Genomic DNA, 20,021 nt, shown 5'->3' with positions numbered 1-20,021 from the left:
ATTTGAATGAAATTGCACGATGGACACTGTAATCTCCATGCGTAATTTGGACATCTCCACAGCATCGCATCAAACATCGCATCAACACCATCACATAACAATAACACTGGGCCCTATCGTGGCAAAAGCGGTAATTTAGCGCTTGCGCCGGGCGCAGCACAAATTAATGGATGTTCCCAAATCATCTGCTATTCTCTGTGATGCGCAAAATGCCACTTGTCCCAGCACCACAGTGATTTATGCAGGATTAACTCTGGAAATTATTCAGAGGCGTGCAGGCTTGGTGCGGGCGTTATCATCCACACAACCAATCAGTGTCGCTCCTTTCATTCCCTCCAATTCATATGTGCAAGTGTCATATGGTTGTCCACGTGCATTAGACGTTTTGTTCATATAAATAGGCGATAACATACACATGTAAAAATATTTGTTTCTTTAATAGGCAGGGATGTGTGAGAATTTAATTCTAGCCTATTTCAACATATCAAAATTGTCCCAAGTGCCAGGTTCATCTTAATAGGCTATTGCATGCGTGCAATTGCAGGGAAGGGGGTTACTGTATCACTGGCCCACACAACTTGCTCAAAGTACTGTGTGTGTGTGTGTGTGTGTGTGTGTGTGTGTGTGTGTGTGTGCGCACACAAGGTTTTGGGGGGTTAGCCCACTGTAGAAAGAGGATATCAGCATGATTGTGGCACTTTACATGTGATAAAGTTTTTCAGTGAATAATAGTTGATTGCCTCACTGAGTAATCTGCTGTTACCCAATTTTAGCAGCAGAATTTGATGTTCTGGCATTTGTATTTTAATGAGACATCCGTGCGCAAAGAATTGTGTGCTTGCTGACGATAGCAGAAGGCAAGGATTGCGGGGACACACCTGGATTGGCTTGGGGCACGCCCACACCTGTGTTTGGCCCAGACGCCCGCGCAAAACTGGAAGGCATCGTGCCCAACACACAAATTGGCACTGGCGGGAGGCGGACGATAGCATAAGACGTAAGGCGCGCAAACCCGGACTCAAGCGCAAAAAGCGGATAGCGCTTGTACCAAGATAGGGCCCCAAGGATTTCCCGTGCACTGCTGGAGCAGTGCGGAGAATAATTGTGCACTCAGGTGCAGCGGGGTTTTAGACCTGCTTTTCAGAGCTCTAAGCGCAAAGAATTGAGCAAACGTGAGGATTTAGCATGGCCACGCCTGGTTTACCTTAAGGCACAACCACAGGTGCGCCGGGCCTGAAAACCCAGAACCCAGAACTTCAGAGCTGAGGTCTCAGAGTTCACAGACAGAAAGACTGTTTACACATTTAATGTGAAATGAGAGATTATCAAAGCAGAGCTGAGACCAGCATCCTAATCAAAACCTATTAAGCACTCCTCCTCCTCCTAATAATAATAACAATAATTTATACTATAGAATTTGACATTTTCCAAAAGTGATTAATGTATAATATAAGCATAAACCAAACAGAAAAAAATACATGAAGGCAATTGTGTCATATTAAAGCATTTCTGTAAAAAACAGTTTAAGAAAATAATGAAAAATGATGGAGATTTCAGTGTGAGCTCCACAGGCTGTTCAGTTGTGGTAAAACAGCTCAGTAGAACAGCCTGACACCATTAGAGTCAGTCTGGCTTCACCACAGATTTGGTTGGGGTTTAGTAACTTTTAAAGTTTTGAGCCTACAGCGTCATATTTACCACTTTGTCAGCTCGGTCATGTGACTCTCTGTAATTATGATATTTCTAACATGAGCTGAAGGCAGGAGAAGACTGGGGGAAACTTTCATACACAAGTAGTTAGGTAGCTAGCAATCATGTCACGGTGCCAGGGTCTGCATGGGAGATTAGTTCCTGCGCGCACACACACACACACACACACACACACACACACACACACACACACACACACACACACACACACACATATATATATATATATATATATTTTTATACAGTTTATATATATATATAAAAAAAGATTATACAGTTTATATATAGGCTATAGTTTATACAGGTATGTATATATATGGTTTATATAATACATTAGTATTATTACTAGTATTGTCTTTTAAATGGGCACTGCACTTTTAACATCTTAACACAGCTTTTGTCAGTTTTTTTGTCAGTTTTTATTATATGCGTCTGTGTGTTTTTAATGTGTTTTGTAACATGCACCTGAGCCTGGTGGAAGGAAAAATGTCTGTTGCGTTGTAACAGACAATAACGTTTTTGAATCTTGAATCTTAATCATTGGTATGAAATATTGTAACTGATGGTGGCAGGTATGAAGGTCACTCTAGTCTACACCAGGGGTTTTCAAAGTGTGGGAGACTGCACCTCCCCTCAGAGAACATATAAGCCGTTTTCCCACATGCGTACCGGAAAATTACCTGTAAGTCAATATCGGACATTTCCCTGAATTTCCCTTCACACCTGAGCGCTCGCATGTGGGAATCTAGCAGCGAAATTGCCTGTATGTTGGGGGGCGGGGGGAGCTTATTTGGGGGGTCGGCAAAACTCTGATGGTGAAATAAGTTCGCTTGTCACACAATAAATCACACTCGTTTGACTTAAGAGTAGCGTCAAGCCAGCGTAATAAACACAGCCGATTAACCCCCTTCCCTCTCTGCTCGAGAGAGGCCAGTCCTTCTTCAGTCCTCCGCACTTCGCAGCAGCCTGACACAGGACAGACACAGCGAGAATGGCAGAGGCTTGCAAGCTGCCCAACGCTTGTATGTATGTAGAGAAAGCAAATGCACGAAGCGAAATGTGGAAGTAGTTTGCTTTGATGTGCGCAAATGATTAGATGATGCATGCTGGAAGTGAACATTAAGCAACGTGTGTACACCTCGCCCATGATTGAAGGACCAGTGTCGCGGAAAATGACTGGACCCGTTTCTCACTTGTATCCGTTATCGCGCATACCGCTCTTCTGACTGGCTCGAAACTGGTGAAATGTCCGCGACGACGGGGTCGCGCTTATACCGGAACAACAACTTTCCCACATGAAGGCATTAGACCACGTTCCGGTCATTTAGCGGTACAAAGCGCATGTGGGAAAACGGCTATAGAGTATAGACCAACACCCCCTCCTCCCCACACACACACACACACAAACACACACCATTTGTTATTGCCATTATTAGCTACTATTATTGTTCTATGCTCCACTCGGGCATAAGGAGTTCCAAAGATGTTGTAAAAATCTTTATCCTAAATTCTTTAATATTTTAAAACCTATTTATCCTGCTATTTTCAAATAACCTCTTTTAAACATTTTATACATCTTTATCCACTCTGAAGGACTTTTAGTCGTTTTTTTAGCATCTTTAACATCTTTATTATAACTAGCAGGATACCCGCCCCGTGCAGTGTATCAAGTAAATGTTGAGTTCTCTGCATGTTCATCCTCTATGGACTGTGTCTGCAGCCAGGCTGGCCAGCGTGGACAGACGGTTCCCCAGCCCCATAAATCTTGTAGAATTTGTCTGAAATAGCTCCCCAACAGATACAAAAATATGACCATATAATGTGTTTGATGTACATAAAAAGAACTGCTGCAATCGGATTGGTGAAACACGGATTTAAAAAAATAATGCATTTTCCTTCTTCCTGGTTTCTCCTCTGACAGCCTGAGCTCACCTCACAGAGGCAGACTGTTGGTGCTGTGCCCCCGGATGAAGCCACGGTCTGCGTGACGTAAATTCCGTCATCAGGCTCTCTGCAGACAACCGCAAACGCTACTTTTGTGATATGTCCGGTGGGGCTGTGGATTTTCTTATATTTTTTCCGCGCCACGTCGCGCCTCACACTTTGAAAACTGCTTGTCTACACTGTTCTATACTGTTACTAACGGAGTACTAACCGAGCCCTCCTGCAGTTCCTCACAGCTGGGATCAGTCTCTGTCGCCCCATTGTTGATGTGTTGTAGGCCTCCAGGTCGAACACATCCAGAACCTCCTCTGACATCTGCAGCATGTAGGCCAGAGCTGAGCAGTGGATCTCAGAGAGTTTACTCTCTGATCTGTTTTCTGACTTCAGGAACTTTTGGATCTCATGGTGTACTGACTGGTCATTCATCTCAATCAAACAGTGGAAGATGTTGATGCTTCTTTCAGGAGATGTATTGTAGTCTTCTCCTTTTTTAACATCAGTGTTCATCTTCTTCAGGTTACTGATGGCTCTCTGGATGCTTTCAGGCCTGCTCTCTGTCTGACCCAGCAGGCCTCGTAAGAGTTTCTGGCTGGACTCCAGTGAGAGGCCATGAAGGAAGCGGACAAAGAGGTCAAGGTGGCCATTTTTACTCTTCAGGGATTTGACCATGGCTCTCCTCAGGAAGACATCCAGGGATTGTTCACCAGCTTCTTCTTCTTCTTCTTTCAGGAATGTCTCCAGCACCCTCTCATCCCCGTTTGTGTGACAGTGGAACATGTAGACAGCAGCCAGAAACTCCTGAATGCTCAGATGGACAAAACAGAAGACCTTCTCCTGCTGGTACAGCACACACTCCTCTTTAAAGATCTGTGTGAAGACTCCTGAGTACACTGAGGCTGCTGTGATATCAATGCCACACTTTGTCAGGTCGGCTTCATAGAAGATCAGGTTGCCTGTCTCCAGCTGCTCAAAAGCCAATTTTCCCAGAGAGAGAATCATCTCCCTGGTCTCTGTCTCAGCTCTCTCATGATACTTGATGTTCCCTTGTCTGGACTGAACCACCAGGAAGTGGATGTACATCTCAGTCAGGGTCTTTGGCAGGTTCTTTCCCTCACTGGATCTCAACAGATCCTCCAGAACTGTAGCAGTGATCCAGCAGAAGACTGGGATGTGGCACATGATGTAGAGGGTTCGTGACGTCTTGATGTCTTTGATTATTCTTTTGGCCTGCTGCTCATCTGTGAATCTCTTCCTGAAGTACTCTTCCTTCTGTTCGTCAGTGAAGCCTCTCACCTCTGTCACCATGTCAACAAACTTTCCAGGGATCTGATTGGCTGCTGCAGGTCGTGTGGTTACCCAGAGGCGAGCAAGGGGAAGCAGATTCCCCTTGATGAGGTTTGTCAGCAGCACATCCACTGAGGTCGACTCTGTAACATCAGTCAGGATCTCGTTGTTCTTGAAGTCCAGAGGAAGTCGACACTCATCCAGACCGTCAAAGATGAACACAACCTGGAACTTGTCAAAGCTGCAGATTTCTGCTTCTTTGGTTTCAGGAAAGAAGAGATGAAGAAGTTCCACCAAGCTGAACTCTTTATCTTTCAGCAGATTCAGCTCTCGGAAAGTGAACGGAAATATGAATTGTATATCCTGGTTTGCTTTGTCCTCAGCCCAGTCCAGAGTGAACTTATGTGTTAAGACTGTTTTCCCAATGCCAGCCACTCCCTTTGTCATCAATGTTCTGGTTGGTTTGTCTCTTCCAGGTAAGGGATTAAAGATGTCTTCACATCTGATGGTTGTTTCTGGTCTCACTGGTTTCCTGGATGCAGCTTCAATCTGTCTGATCTCATGTTCATCATTGACCTCTCCACTCCCTCCCTCTGTGAGGTAATGCTCTGTGTACATCTGATTCAGAAGTGTTGGGTTTCCTGCTTTAGCAATGCCCTCAAACAAAAACTGAAACTTCTCCTTCAGACTGGATTTGTGTTTTTGTTGTGGCTGTTGAGTTTCTGAAAGAACAAAGAACAAACAAAGAACAACAGTGAGCAGATGTTTTGGTAAACATGAGAAATGTGAACATTTCCTGGTAAATGTGTATCTCCACTCCATGACATCTCTTCAGCTCATCAGTGGTGAGTGGACAAACAGGTCCTGATTGTGTGCAGCTCAGTGTGAAAGACAACTGGTGTGGTGCTGTTTTGTTTCTCAGTGTGCACTAGGGTTGTGCGATGTCAACAAAATAGCCATCGTGATGGTTCTACAGTGAAACTTCACGATGGACGATGGCATCGTTGTTGACGGGGGGGCTGACAGGTTGGGGGGCTGGGGCTGTGTGTGTATATATGTGTTATGACAGCAGTGCCTGCCTGGCAGCCACAGCCCAGAGGTGTGTGAATGCAGTGGATAAATGCTACTACTTACTGTACATTTAAACGTGTTTCTGATGGCCGCAATGAGCCTCGTTATTAAAATCTATAATACCTGTTTGCCGTCGCTTTGTCCTTTGATCTGCGTCTCCCTCTTTTTAATTTTTTCTCTCACGTCCTGCTTACTGTCAAAGCGTCCTCCACATGCCGCAGCATGTGACGCATAATGAGCTGACCACCTGTCCTTAGTCTCCTTACTCTCAAACGTTAATTTTGGCGAGCTGGGAGTGGGTGAGTTCGTAAATTCATTCTGATGTTCTCTACACTAAATGCGAGCGACTTCACGCACGGTCCAGTTTGTGCCAGAGTAGCCTCAACGTGAGACTCATCATTCAATGACTGATGAGTCTCGTGTTGAGGCTATGACAGAGTGCGCCCTCATTTGTCTATGACAGCCGCCCGCTCCTTAACGGATATGCTGCTGAGTCTCTCCCGAGTTAACGTGAATAAACATTCACAAAAGAGTGTTCATAACACGTTCACTGCCAATGACGAGTTGACTCGTCAAACACAATCCAACCGTTCACTGCCAATGACGAGTTGAGTCGTCAAAAAAAATATATACTTTTTTTGACGGTGCTACGTGGATCAATGCCCCCCGCGTCTCCTATGGAGATATTGGAAGTATTGAATGTGTATAATCTATTTTACCGACCAGCTAGGTGGCGACGGTGCTCTCCCGACAGAGAGAAAGTCAACCAAAAGCAGCCGCGGGAGGAAGCCATTCTCAAGGAAATGGCTTGGCGATTTTACAGTCATCAGTCACCAGACTCGCCCGAGAGCGGCCACGCCAGCAGCAGCACACCGAGAGCGGAGAGCGGTGCTGGCGTGGGGGATTGCAAATTTGCATAATAGATTATGGGTGAAACACACTTTGAAACGCCCGCAGAAAGGCCAGAATCGCACGCATTCCGAAAACCCAGAAACGAACGAGCCTCATTCTCATACTGTAGGCGGGGACGCTTTCGCGCTGCTGCGCACGGCGGTGGGGGGTTCCAGAAATGGACTGGGTGGGCAGCATAAAGCCTAGAGTCGCACGGGGCTTCATCGGGGCTCTCAAACCCAAGAGACGAGTGAGCCCTATCCACACTCGCTGCCAGGGAGGGAGGCTGCTCAAACTCGCAGCAGCAGCAGCAGCAGCAGAGCACTCGCTTGTGACAAACACAGGCTGAAAGCCACCAGACACGCCCACGGGGGGAGGAGTTTGAAGGAGAGGGCGTTCGGAACTATATTGTTTGGATGTCTGATCTCTCACTGATGCCAAAAATAAATGGTTAAAGTGACTGTTCTGCCTGTTTGATTGAATTTCACAAAACTGCGATTATCTCAGCTTTCACTCTCAGACGCTGAAACCATGCTGTACTCAACGGCTAATATCTACATAACTACTAACTCTACAAACTAACTCTTTTAGACAGAGAAAGCACACATTCTATTAGTACTTTTGTGAACTTTGTGTTCACAAACTCCAAGCAGAAAAGAATCCTCGGCTCTTGTAAAATGAGCCAGAATCCTCAAAAAACGGCTTGGCAGAAGCTACCTACAGCAAAAAAAAAACGGCTGGCAGTCAATGTGTTAAAATAATCAAACACTCAAAAAATTATTTACTGTCATAGCAAGGTTTTCTCTCATTTCGAGCAACAGCTCCCTTTTAAAAGTCTGTCCGTGTACAGGACAGGTATCTGTGCTTGGTGCGACAATATCATCGCATCATGTCAGTTGAACATGATTAGTAGCCTTATCTTATCTTTAATCATATCCATAATAACATTACTCTTATGGAGCTCAGCACAGAGTAATGTTCTGGTGAGCAGGTCACTCGGCATGTGGAGAACGAGAGAGAAAAAAACTAAATGAAAAAAGACGATAAGACGCGGATCAAAGGACAAGTGACGGCAAACAGGTTTGTAATTAAAAAAACTATTAACGAGGCTCAATGCAGACATCAGAAATATGTTTAAATATATATGTACAGTAGTAGCATTTATTCACTGACAAATAGTCTGAACACACAGGGCTCGACGTTAACTTTTAAAAGTGGTTGCCGGAGGGGCAACCTGGCAAGAGCTTTTGGTTGCCCGAATAAAAATATGGTTGCCCAATTTTAGTCGCCTTATATTTTGAGTAATTAAGATACTATGCAGTCATAAGCCGGCTTAATAATGACGATGTGACAGAAAAGTAAGTATAATAGTCTATAGTATTGTAACATTCCTGGTAAGTCATGAGGCAGAGGCTTCTTGATGGTACAAGGTTCTTTATTCTCAGTTAGTTATATTACAACTCTCAGCGGTTGTCACGCTCGTAGCTAGCAACCTTCTCTTGTAGCAGTGTGTGAAGACTGATGCGCATGCTCAGTTCTCTCCGGAAGTATCCCCACAGCATAGTGTTCCCCAATACAACACTCCCACACATCAGTTCCTATCTGTAGTTGAGACACTACCAATGCTCACCCCTGTATGTGTAATGCTGATACACTACAGTATATAGATAGGCCTATTCAGTGTGCGCACCGGGTGTAGTAGTAGTAATAATGATAATAATAATAATAATAAATTTGTGTCATTTCGTTTTCTAAACAAATCTTATTTTTTGTTTTTATAATGCATTTGCACTGAAAGGATTTAACTAATATTTGTGAACTTTCATTTTCATATATGTTTTAACAGTTATTGTTCATATTGTGCTTAATTTATTAATTAAAAGCGTTATTGATAATTAAGTAGCCTACCCTCCTCATGTTCATTCAGGGATACTATGATGACAGTGGTTTGGGGCCCCCACTCTGATGTTGCATAGGGCCCCAAAAGGCCCAGAAGCGGCCCTGCAATCCCTCTCTCTCTCACCCCGTATGAGAGGCTGACAGGCCAGGGATGCAAATCATTCCATCCTCAGCACATATACGCGGTGGTAAAACGTTTTTGAAGGATGTCCTGATCGAGGTGTATGTTGTAGTAGGCTTGTTGTAGGCTACATGCTTTGCAGTATAGCGTTATGCTGGAATTATGCTTGAAGTTTGGGCTGTCGCACGGAAATGAGAGACACTGAATCTTGACGAGGAAACGTGTGGAGCTTTTATACACTGTGTGGGTTTCTGCTCGCAGAAGTGAGCAGGAGTCTTGAAAACTCCACTTTGTCCGCCCAGCCGCGTCCACGTAGTTACACAATTCGGGGTGTGCACGGCCAGGCGAAAGCCGTCTGCACAGCAGCCTTGTGGACGGGCGCGTCTGCTGATTTGACTCACTTTTCCGTGCGGACACTCGCCGTGTAGGCTACCGTACATGCTTTGCAGTATAGCATTCGTTTTCCGTCCCGTTCAAAGACGCACGGGTATTTCACCTCAATGACAATTTCCTCGTCCTTTGTTTCTGTGCGGGGCTGCGGGCGGACGCGGTTCTTCTTGCGTCTTGCAGCCGCTGTGATTGTGTGCGAGCAGCCCCACCTGTCCAAGTCAGTACTCGTTAAACATACCGCACGTGCAGCATGCATCACGTAGGTTCCGACTGGTAATTAGTAACATCGTTCCGATTGTAACAACAATAAAATGTCACATATATGTCACTCACAACAAGTATTAAAACATTTATTTGGTGTATATTTTGCTGTTTGCTGCTGTACATATTTTGTTGCATGTTAAATCGTGGTTGCCCCTGGGGCAACCAAAGACCAAGAAACGGTTGCCCCATGTTTTTTTTGGTTGCCCGGGGCAACCGGGCAGCCGTTAATGTCGAGCCCTGACACACACTACACTCACTGCTGTGTCACACATCTCTCTGCTCGCCATGCAGGAGCCACTGTCTCTCTTTCTCACACACACACACACACACGCGCGCGCGCGCGCACACACACACACACACACACACACACACACACACACATCACGATGGTACGATGTAGAAGGCTAAGAGGTCGATGGGGGTCGGCCCATCAACGATGGTCGATGCCATCGTCCATCGTGCCAACACTAGTGTGCACCACTGTGTTCAGCTTATTACACTCACATTAACAAATTAATAATTTTACCAGAATATCCAGAGGGATTCTGCTCATTTACCTTTCAATCTTGTAATGAATAGATCTTGTTTGGCAAATGTTTAGATTTTCAGCAGAGTTTGGTCATGCTCATGGCTTCTATCATTTTAAACTATAGACACTATAAACTGTAAAGTTCCAACATGAAGGAGGGCTGAACTCCGTTTCTTTATCTTGTGTTCTTGTTGGAATGGATTTGACATGTTCCAAACCGATGATGACTCAAATACATTCAGAAAAAGTTAAACACGTCTTAACAAGTCAAATGAGATCAAAATGAGCAAAACTCAAATATAATGTTCTTCTCTCTCTAATAATTTGTTTCTTGTTTGGTTATATGTTCTTTCTTTGTTGCGGTTGAGAACTGTGGCTTGACAGCATCTTCCAGCTACAGCTTGTGCACCTGATTCAAATTAATTAGATGAGGTGCCCCAAATGATTTGTTCCTATATTGTTTTGTCAATTCTTTCACTTATAGGTGGCATCATTGTCTTGAAAACTAAGCAAAACTCTAACAGACATAAATCAGCCATTCTCCACCACCTCCCCTCTCTCTCCATGACATTAAAGGGATAGTTCGGTTTGTTTGAAGTGGGGTCCTATCAGCTAGTTGCATACACTAACTGAAATAGGTACAGTGTTCTGGACGCTGAGCGCACCGTTTATCGAGACCCAGCACTCTAAGCAACAGCCTCCACAGCTCTGTCTCTCTACTACACGGGGCCAAGAACTAAAACGTAATTTAGCCACCTAAAACAACGCCCACCTAAACAAATCGATATCTGTGTACATGTACACTCTATTTTGACAATATTGAGCGCTTTACTCTTCCGCCAAACAGCCGTCTCATTCGGCACTGCTTTTTCTACCAACCGTACAACTACCGTATTCCTCCGCTAAACGCCTGCATAGAGCCGCGGCGCTGGATTACTCCACAGATCAGCTGTTATTTTGGGTTATTTCTTCCGGCTTGTTAGTGAAGACACAATAAATAGAATACACAAATTAAAATATGAGTGATTTTGATAGAGAGGACGATATGCCATTCACCTTGGTGACAAGAGGATACAATTATGAACCAGAGAGAGTAATATTCAGAAGAGGAACTTTTGCAGAGAGTGAACAGGCAGAAAGAGAGATACGAGGAACTGCCATAATATGCTGCCTAAATGCCGGGGTGTCCTGCAGACCTTTTTCACTATTCACAGGATAAATTGGGGAAAACGTCCCAGACCAGAGAGGCCAGGTGACTTGTTTTCTCTAAAGTAAGTCAGTGTTTTGTCTCTCTTCTAAGCCTTTCTGTTTTGTAAATCACGGCTCTGTGCAGGCGTTTAGCGTAGGAATACGGTAGTTGTACGGTTGGGATAAAAAGCAGTGCCGAATGAGACGGCTGTTTGGCGGAAAAGTAAAGCGCTCAAAATTGTCAAAATAGAGCGTACATGTACCGTACACAGATATCGATTTGTTTAGGTGGCCGTTGTTTTAGGTGGCTAAATTATGTTTTAGTTCTTGGCCCCGTGTAGTTTAGTTTAGTTTATTAAAGGATCCCCATTAGAAGGACATGAATGCACCTCTAATCTTCCTGGGCTCCTGGACATAGAAAATACAAACATATAATAAAAAAATAAAACAAAATAGACTCAACATAAGATAAAAAAAAAAACAATTAGACACACTGATTGTAAACAACACAAACTAATAAGGTCAACAGATATTCAACTGAGTGAAAATATGAAATGACGTGTTAACAGATAACAGTACAATTAAACACACTAGACAGAGAAAAAACATGAAATAGACCACTGAACAGATTGACAAAAGCTATTTGGCAAGGTATTGCTTTGTTAGTTTTCTAAAAGTAGTTTTATTCTTAACAGTAGATATGATTTCCTTTGGCAGAGAGTTCCAGAGTGCTATTGATCTATATATAATGATAATTTTCAGAAAATTGGTTCTTGGAGCTGGGAGTGTAAAGTGACCAGCCGCAGCACCTCTAGTGCTGTATCCATGCCCAGAGGTCATATGTAACTGATCAGCCAAGCTGGATGGTTTGTTATGACTAATTATGCTCCGCAGTAACATTAAGAGACACAGAGACATTTTCTGTACAACCATCAGCCACGACAGCTGTGCATGCATGAAGTTTATACTTGTTCTGTATGAACAACTGAGTGCTAAACGAGCCGCCTTATTTTGAGCAACCTGCAACTTTTTCAGATCAGATTGTGAAGCAGATCAGATTGTGAAGCAGAGGACCAGATTACAGGGCAGTATTCTAAATGGGAGAGAACCAAGGAATGAAAAACTGATTTGAGTATTGAGACAGAGTAGAGAGACAGAGCTGTGGAGGCTGTTGCTTAGAGCGGTGGTTCTCAAATGGGGGTCCGCGGACCCCCAGGGGTCCGTGGCACTTTGCCAGGGGGTCCGCGAAAAGTTTGCAAGTAAAAAAAAAAAAAAAAAAAAAAAAAATTATTGAAAAATAAAATGCTACATGTTACTTATTCCTTCTCAAACTACTTCCTACATGGTGCTAGTCTATCAAAATATCTTGGCTGTCATTGATTGTGTTGCATAGTGGTTTTCTGTACTGTTGACAAATTGTGATATTGTAAGTCGCTTTGGACATAACAAAAGTGTCTGCTAAATGACGTAATGTAAATGTAATGCAATAAAAAAATATATATATAAAGAGTTTTTGCAAAATCTTCATAGTTCAACGAAAATAGTTTATGCTTTAAATCTAAAATGGTTCATGGATTACATTCTAATAACAAACCTATCAAATTAAAAGTCAAGCACGTTACCGTGGAAACAATTAAGCTTAGCCCAAAATCACAAATCAGAATGAGGGGGTCCCCGGTATATTTTCTATCTTGTAAGGGGTCCTTGGCTGAAAAACATTTGAGAACCTCTGGCTTAGAGTGCTGGGTCTCGATAAACGGTGCGCTCAGCGTCCAGAACACTGTACCTATTTCAGTTAGTGTATGCAACTAGCTGATAGGACCCCACTTCAAACAAACCAAACTATCCCTTTAAAGCTGTTAAAGACTCTTACTTCTCTGCAGCTCCTCAGCCAGTTCCTCCTGCTTCATTCTCCTCAGGAAGAGAAGTGTGATGTTTAGAAAAGCCTCTTTGCTCCTCCTCGGCTCTTCCTCCACACCATCCACCTCCTCCTCCACCCTCTGACTCTCTGAGCATTCTGCCTCATCTGGACTCAGAACCCTCCGGAACCTTCTCAGCTCCGTCTTCACAAAGGTGACGATGTTCTCCTCAAGCAGCTGGAACAGAATAATATACATTAGGGATGTCCGATATTATAGGTCTACCGATATTATCGGCCGATATTAGCATAAAAAAATCGATATCGTAAAATATCAGTATCGGTTTTCATGCCGATATTTTTTTTTTTTTTAAATACAGGGGGAGTCTCACTGAGAGCAATGCTCTCTTTTTCAGGTGTGCCCTGTTCACATTCACACACACATTCATACCTGGAAGCTGACCAGTACAACCACAGTCTGATCTGTTGGCCACTGAGCAGCTCCACTGGAGCGGTTGGGGTTAAGGGCCTTGCTCAAGGGCACCTCAGTGGTGGTATGAGGGAGGGGCAAGCGCTGCCTTTTCACTTTCCCCACCCAGATTTATCCTGCCGGTCCCGGGGATTGAACCGACGACCTTCTGGTCACAAGCTCGCTTCTCTAACACTTACAACTTTAAAGGTCCCATTCCGTGCAAAAGCTGTTTTTACTTGTAAATGCATATATACTGCTGTCAGCCCTCCCTGTAATGAGTTGTCACAAGCTCAGAACTGCCACAGTTGGATTTGTCCCTATCCAGCGTCACCCTGCAGTCTCCTCCAAGCCACACCCCCAAACGCGTCGTTTGCCCAGAGAGGAATCTGGAGAGACTATCGACGTCACGAGCTTCCTCCTGCATACTGCGCGGGTCCCTCTCACACAAGCTACCTGCACCATTTAGTCTATAGCCACAAAATTAACACTTCTAGCTGGAGCGACGCCAACTGTACGTGATCCAGCAACTGCAGAGGTGCATTCGGTAAGTCTAGGCATTTTGAGATGTCCTCTTTAGCGTAGTACAGTTAAGTTAACGATAACTCGCAACCTAGCGTGCTGGTCCACAGACGCTAATCTGATTGGCCGCTGGGAGCCTGGGGCGGGCTCTCCCTCAGCGGCCAATGGGAACTGTTAGTTCTGAATATATTATAGAAACAGGCCGTTCTTGGGAAGCGACCAGATGAGGAAGTGAGAACTCCGTCACAACAAACGGGTTCGCTATATTTTCGACAGATTAATCCAGAATCATGTTTTATGGACCAGAGACACACGTTTTTAAGAGGTTACAGCTGCACGAATTGGGACCTTTAACACAACATGCATATTATATATTAAACTCTTCAGCTACATTAAACTACATTATGTAACTTGTTACATGAAATTTTGGTGGAAAAAAAGCCCGCTTATATCGGTATCGGTTGATATCGGTATCGGAAATTAAGAGTTGGACATTATCGGATATCGGATATCGGTAAAAAAGCCAATATCGAACATCCCTAATATACATATTAAACCTTCATACTAAAATCTGCAGACAAAATTAAATCCATCTTCAGAGACTGAAAGCCTGCACTGATCTAAAGAGTGCAGCATGGAGATTCAACATGATCTCACAAATAATTATGGAATAGAAATGTTGACCCACAGCACAAAGCCTTCTAGTTTCACAACAATGGCTCTAAAATAGTTGAATGTGAACATCAGTTTCTGCCTCAGTCCACAGCTACTTCCTGGTTACTGAGCCGGCTGTGACCACCGAGTTGCTCCAGTAGCGAGGCGTTATTTTGAATCCCACATAGGTTACGCCAAAACCACGCCCTGTGCCCGCCTACGCAGCAGTCAAGGGCCGGGATTGGCCAGGCGCTCATGCTCATGTTGGGCTCTCTGTTACAGGGACACCATTCCTGTGAGAAGCAACAACACCAAGCGAGGCTGCAATGAGGATATTGAAAGACAAAATCCTACATCGCACCAAAGCATACAATGTATTTTAATGTTATTTGACTTTCTGACCACCCGCCTCAGTGCTTATTATGAGGCCAGAATAACAGATGCTGCCCTTGGCCATTGGGAAGGCTAACCCTTTACTTTTGGTTTTATGTATTGTGTATGATTAAACTTTTTATCTATGATTTTATATTATTGCATGTTTTTGGAGATTGTCGGGACTTCACTGGCCTGGAACAGACGGCTGGACTGGGGGGGGGGGGGGGGGGGGGGGGCAGGTGCTAGGCCTATGTACTGTAGCCTATTGTATTTTTCATTTGCAGGTTAAACTGTCAGCTGAGCTCTGTTATTGAAGCTTTGGCTAAAGGCCTGAATTTTACAATGCTGTTTTGAAATAAATGTTTAAAAATCGATTGTGTGTTAAAAGCTTGTGTTACGTTTTCATTGGCGTTATTACAGTAATTTATTTTCAATCTCCGCTATCAAGAGCAATTCAGTTGGTTCATGAAATCGCTGGGCTGCGTGCCGTACAGTGTTTGTGGTGTGGGAGATTCCAGCTGTCAAAAGAAGACAAAAGACTTGCTCCTGGCCAATCCCGGGCGGCGCTTGACTGCTGCGTAGGCGGGCACAGGGCGTGGTTTTGGCGTAACCTATGTGGATTCGAAATAACGCAGTAGCGAGTTGTGGGAGCATCATCCCCGCCTCGGCCCTGCCCTCTAGTGGTCAAACAAACTTTATTTTTGAACCATTTTAAATGTGTTTTGGTGAAAGTAGAACGTCTGTGCTGTGGACCCACGTTACTATGTCACAATTCTTTGTGAGACTGGGTTGGGACATTATAATGACCAGAATGGTTTATATGCTACGCCCTGCAGAAAATTACAATCATGACAGTTAGTCAGATAACTTTCTTAATTTTTAGAAATCCATCTTTCTTTCTTTCCTTCTTATTCTTAGTACTTATTAGGATGTTGCTTATATTATTGTAGTACTGGAGGTGTACCGTTAGGGGGGGCTGTAGGGAAAGTACTGGACTGGCATATTTGGGTCAAAGGTTTCTCTTGTCCATTAAATTACATCATCCTAAGGGTGTATTCACACCTCTAGCTTATTTGCTTTGTTCCAATTCAGGGGCTTAATTGATACAATTGTTGCATTTGTGCCTTGGTTCGTTTGTGTTCAAACAGCCACAAATCAAACGATCCAAATAGTATTGCCAAGCCTCCTGGATTGGCCAGGAGACACTCTGATAGGCTAATAGCCTCCCAGGATGCAAAAATAATTCCCAGAGATTTTCTATGATTATAAGAATGCGTTTTTGTTAGACCTACATCAGGCTACGTCGGGCGTGTGCCATGCGAGGAGAGAGAGAGAGAAAGAAAGAGGGAGGGATCTGGAGATAGCCTATTTAGGCTATCTATCGGGAATTTGGAGATAGAAGATCAAAGACCCTCGCAACGTCTACTATTACTATCACGGAGACTTCAGAAGATTACGCATATGAACACCTGTCCTGTCAGGAATAAAATATTAATAAATAATTTAATAATAGCCTACGGACATTTCGAGGGAGACATGCAATCAGTCTGATTGTCTGATTGAACCAGACAATCTTATCACAAAGAAGGCTGGCTCTGATTACCACGACTTGTTTTTATTTATACCAGATAAGTTGATCGAGTTCAAACTGCTGATGTGATGATGTAAAAATCCCTCAAAATTTATTTAGTCGCCAAAACAGGATCTGAATGATGTTTTTTTTTTTTTTTTTATACTTTTTATTGTCATCTTGTATTTATATTAGGGGTGTCACGATACACTCAGTTCACGATACGATACGTATCACGATACTGGGTTCACGATAACGATACGATACGATACGATTTTAACAATATTTTTTTTAACTTGAATAATGACAATATATGACTGGAAAAGTAGTATTTTATTTGAAATGCACAAATACAAAACATGCTGTTGTGGGAAATTGTTATTACAATAACAACTAGAAAAAACATGAGATTGGAGATAAGGCTTATCTTGAAATAGAATGAGTTACACCGTCACTTAGATTTACTTTGAACTAAAAGGTTTCTCAGCAGTATAAATTCTCATTATGCATCTTCAGTTTTTCTTCAAACTCAAACAACAAGACTTTTCTTAGTCTATTTTTTATGCATCTTCAGTTTTTCCTGTCAAGTAAACAGTTTTGCCAGAAACTCAATTGAATGGTTTCTCTCCTGTATAACTTCTCATGTGTCTCTTCAGAGACTTGTTCAACTGAACTACTTTCCACACATTGAACTTCAACAAACAAAGACGTTTCTTTGTCTACTTTTGAAAAAAAAAAAAAAAAAATGTTTTTTTTTTTTTTTTTTTTTTTTTCACGATATGAGATTTCATCTCAACGATACATATCGTGACGTTTTACTATCGCGAAATTTCGTGGGACGATATATTGTGACACCCCTAATTTATATACATCTTGCTCATATTATTTTGTAATGATGGCAATTTTTCTTTTTTGTAAATATAATAAAGACATGACAAATGCTTATAAACATACATACATAACATACATTCCATACATGACATGGGTGTATGCTTCACCCTGTGATGCTCCACGTAGCCTACAGATACAAGTACAAATGCAAAGTGCCTGTAGACATAAAAAAGAAAAAAAAAAAAAAAGAAAAAAGAAAAGAAAAAAGAAAAGAAAAAATACAAATACAAGTAAAGTAAAATAAAATACAAAAAAATAAATAGTGCTCCCCTATGTGACTGTCAGCATTAGTATATGAAACATCAGTTCACACATTTCAGGTCATTATTGGTATTTTGTCTAGTTGCACTGAGAGAGATTACTTAACCGCCTGATAGTAATTTGACCAGTTAGACCATCTATCTTCAAATAGTTTCAGATTCCCCCGAATCTTATAAGTTAAATACTCCATCTGGTAAATTTGTTGAACCATTTCTCTCCATTTGTTTGCCAAAGGGCTTATTTTTTGAAGCCAATTTCTTGTTATTTGCTTCAGAGCTGTTATACGCAGTATCCTCACTAGGTATTTGTCATTTTTATTTTTTATTTCTTCCACCGTTCTGCCCAACAACACAAAGTTTACATTCAGATGGATGGCAGTCCTTAAGATGGTGTTAATTTCCTTCTGTATATTGTTCCAAAACGGTTGTAATACTGGGCAAAACCAAAAGATGTGGCCAAAGTTGGCATAAGATTCACCACACTCCCTCCAGCAGTTTGGCGAAGTGTTACCGTTATATTTAGCTTGTTGTACTGTTATAAAGTACCGTGATTGTATTTTCCATGCATACTCTCTCCAATAAGGAGAGGCTGTCGTCGTGTGTACATTCCGGTTCATTTCCTTCCAAATGTCCTCTGATATGTTTGTATTAAGTTCTTCTTCCCATTTTAGTTTTGCCTTTGTGTCTTGTTGCTTATGGCTATTTTCTAAAATAGCATAAACTGCTGAGATTTGGTGTGGTATTCTGACCTTGCCATAATTCTTTACCAAAAATTTAACCAGTGGATGAAGCGTATTTCTAGTCTTCCCTCTTATTTTACTTTTCTGAATGTAGCTTCTTATTTGTAGATATCGGAAGAGGTGGAGTGTGGTAAATCATAAAGTTGCTTTAAGGATTCAAATGACATGATTCCATTCTCATTTAGACATTGTCCAACTATCGTCAGTCCCTTCTGTGCCCATATATTAAAAGTTATACCATGAGTATTGGGAGTGAAATCGGGGTCCTCCTGTATCTCTCTCAGTGCAATAAGATCATCCCTTATTTCAAAATTTCTCTTAATTCGACTCCAAGTCTCCAAAGTATTTTTAATCAATGAACTGTCTGTTACTTTTGTCTTTCGTGGGTTCTCTATACAAAAAAGTGTGTTTTTTATTGAGACATGACACATATGCTTCTCAATTGACCTCCACCTTGCTTCAGAATTGTCGTTTAACCAAGTGCGTATTGGCTGCATTTGAGCTGCATAGTAGTAGTGTTTTAGATTGGGAAGAGCAAGTCCTCCCTTCTCTTTAGCCATTTTAAGTGTCTTCATTTTAACTCTCGGTTTTTTATCATCCCACACAAATTTACTTAACATCCTATCCCAGGTTTTAAAGGCATTTGCACTTATACACACAGGTAATGTCTGAAATAAAAACAAAAACCTGGGGAGTACATTCATTCTGATTGCATCTATTCTTCCACCCAACGATAAAATAGCAGTTCTCCATCGGTTTAGGTCTTGTCTAATTTGTACTTCAAGACAGTTATAATTCAATTCGTAAATTAACTTAATATTCTTTGGTATAACAATACCCAAATATTTCACTTTATCCTTGTCCCATTGCCATAGATATTTTTCTTTCAATTCTCTGCTGACAGGGGCTCCTACAACCATTGCTTCACATTTCTGCATGTTTAACTTATAGCCTGAAGCTAGACCATAATTATTAATAGTTTGCATAAGTGCTGGTAGTGATTTCTCTAAGTTTGTGAGATACAGGACCACATCGTCTGCGTATAACGCCAATTTGTGCTGGTCCTCTGCTATTTTCACACCTTCAATTTCATCAATCATCCTGATGTATTCTGCCAGAGGTTCGATACAAATGGCAAAAATTAAAGGAGACAGTGGGTCCCCTTGTTTTGTCCCCCGTTTTAACTCAAAGCTGTCTGACAGGGTTCCATTTGTTCTGACCTGTGCTCTTGATGTTTTATACATTGCTTGAAGCCATTTGATAAAAGTGTCATGGAAGCCAAACTTAATACATATTTCTAAAATAAATGTCCATGACACCCTATCGAAGGCTTTCTCAGCGTCCAAGGTAAGAATCAATGTTTGAATATTCTTTTTCTGTGAGTAATCTAT

The 20,021-nt window shown here is 42.4% G+C and overlaps 2 protein-coding genes across 2 annotated transcripts in view; both read right to left on the bottom strand.

The window, feature by feature from the left end:
- The window catches only part of LOC310791530 (NLR family CARD domain-containing protein 3-like), a gene marked incomplete at its 3' end in the record, with an annotated part of 336,543 nt that overhangs the window by 208,014 nt on the left and 108,508 nt on the right, over positions 1-20,021 (bottom strand). The window lies entirely within an intron of this gene.
- Positions 1-20,021, bottom strand: part of LOC310791115 (NACHT, LRR and PYD domains-containing protein 3-like) — a gene marked incomplete at both ends in the record, with an annotated part of 59,539 nt that overhangs the window by 29,347 nt on the left and 10,171 nt on the right. The window contains 2 exon segments of the mRNA XM_083652816.1: positions 3,866-5,660; positions 13,165-13,308. Of these exon segments, the coding sequence (XP_083508942.1) occupies positions 3,866-5,660; positions 13,165-13,308 (1,939 nt within the window).

The sequence above is a fragment of the Poromitra crassiceps genome (assembly GCF_964638095.1).
Source record: "Poromitra crassiceps genome assembly, chromosome: 16".
NCBI classification, from domain to species: Eukaryota; Metazoa; Chordata; class Actinopteri; order Beryciformes; family Melamphaidae; genus Poromitra; species Poromitra crassiceps.
Note: the sequence above shows the minus strand (reverse complement) of the source record. Positions and strands in the feature narration are given on the sequence as shown.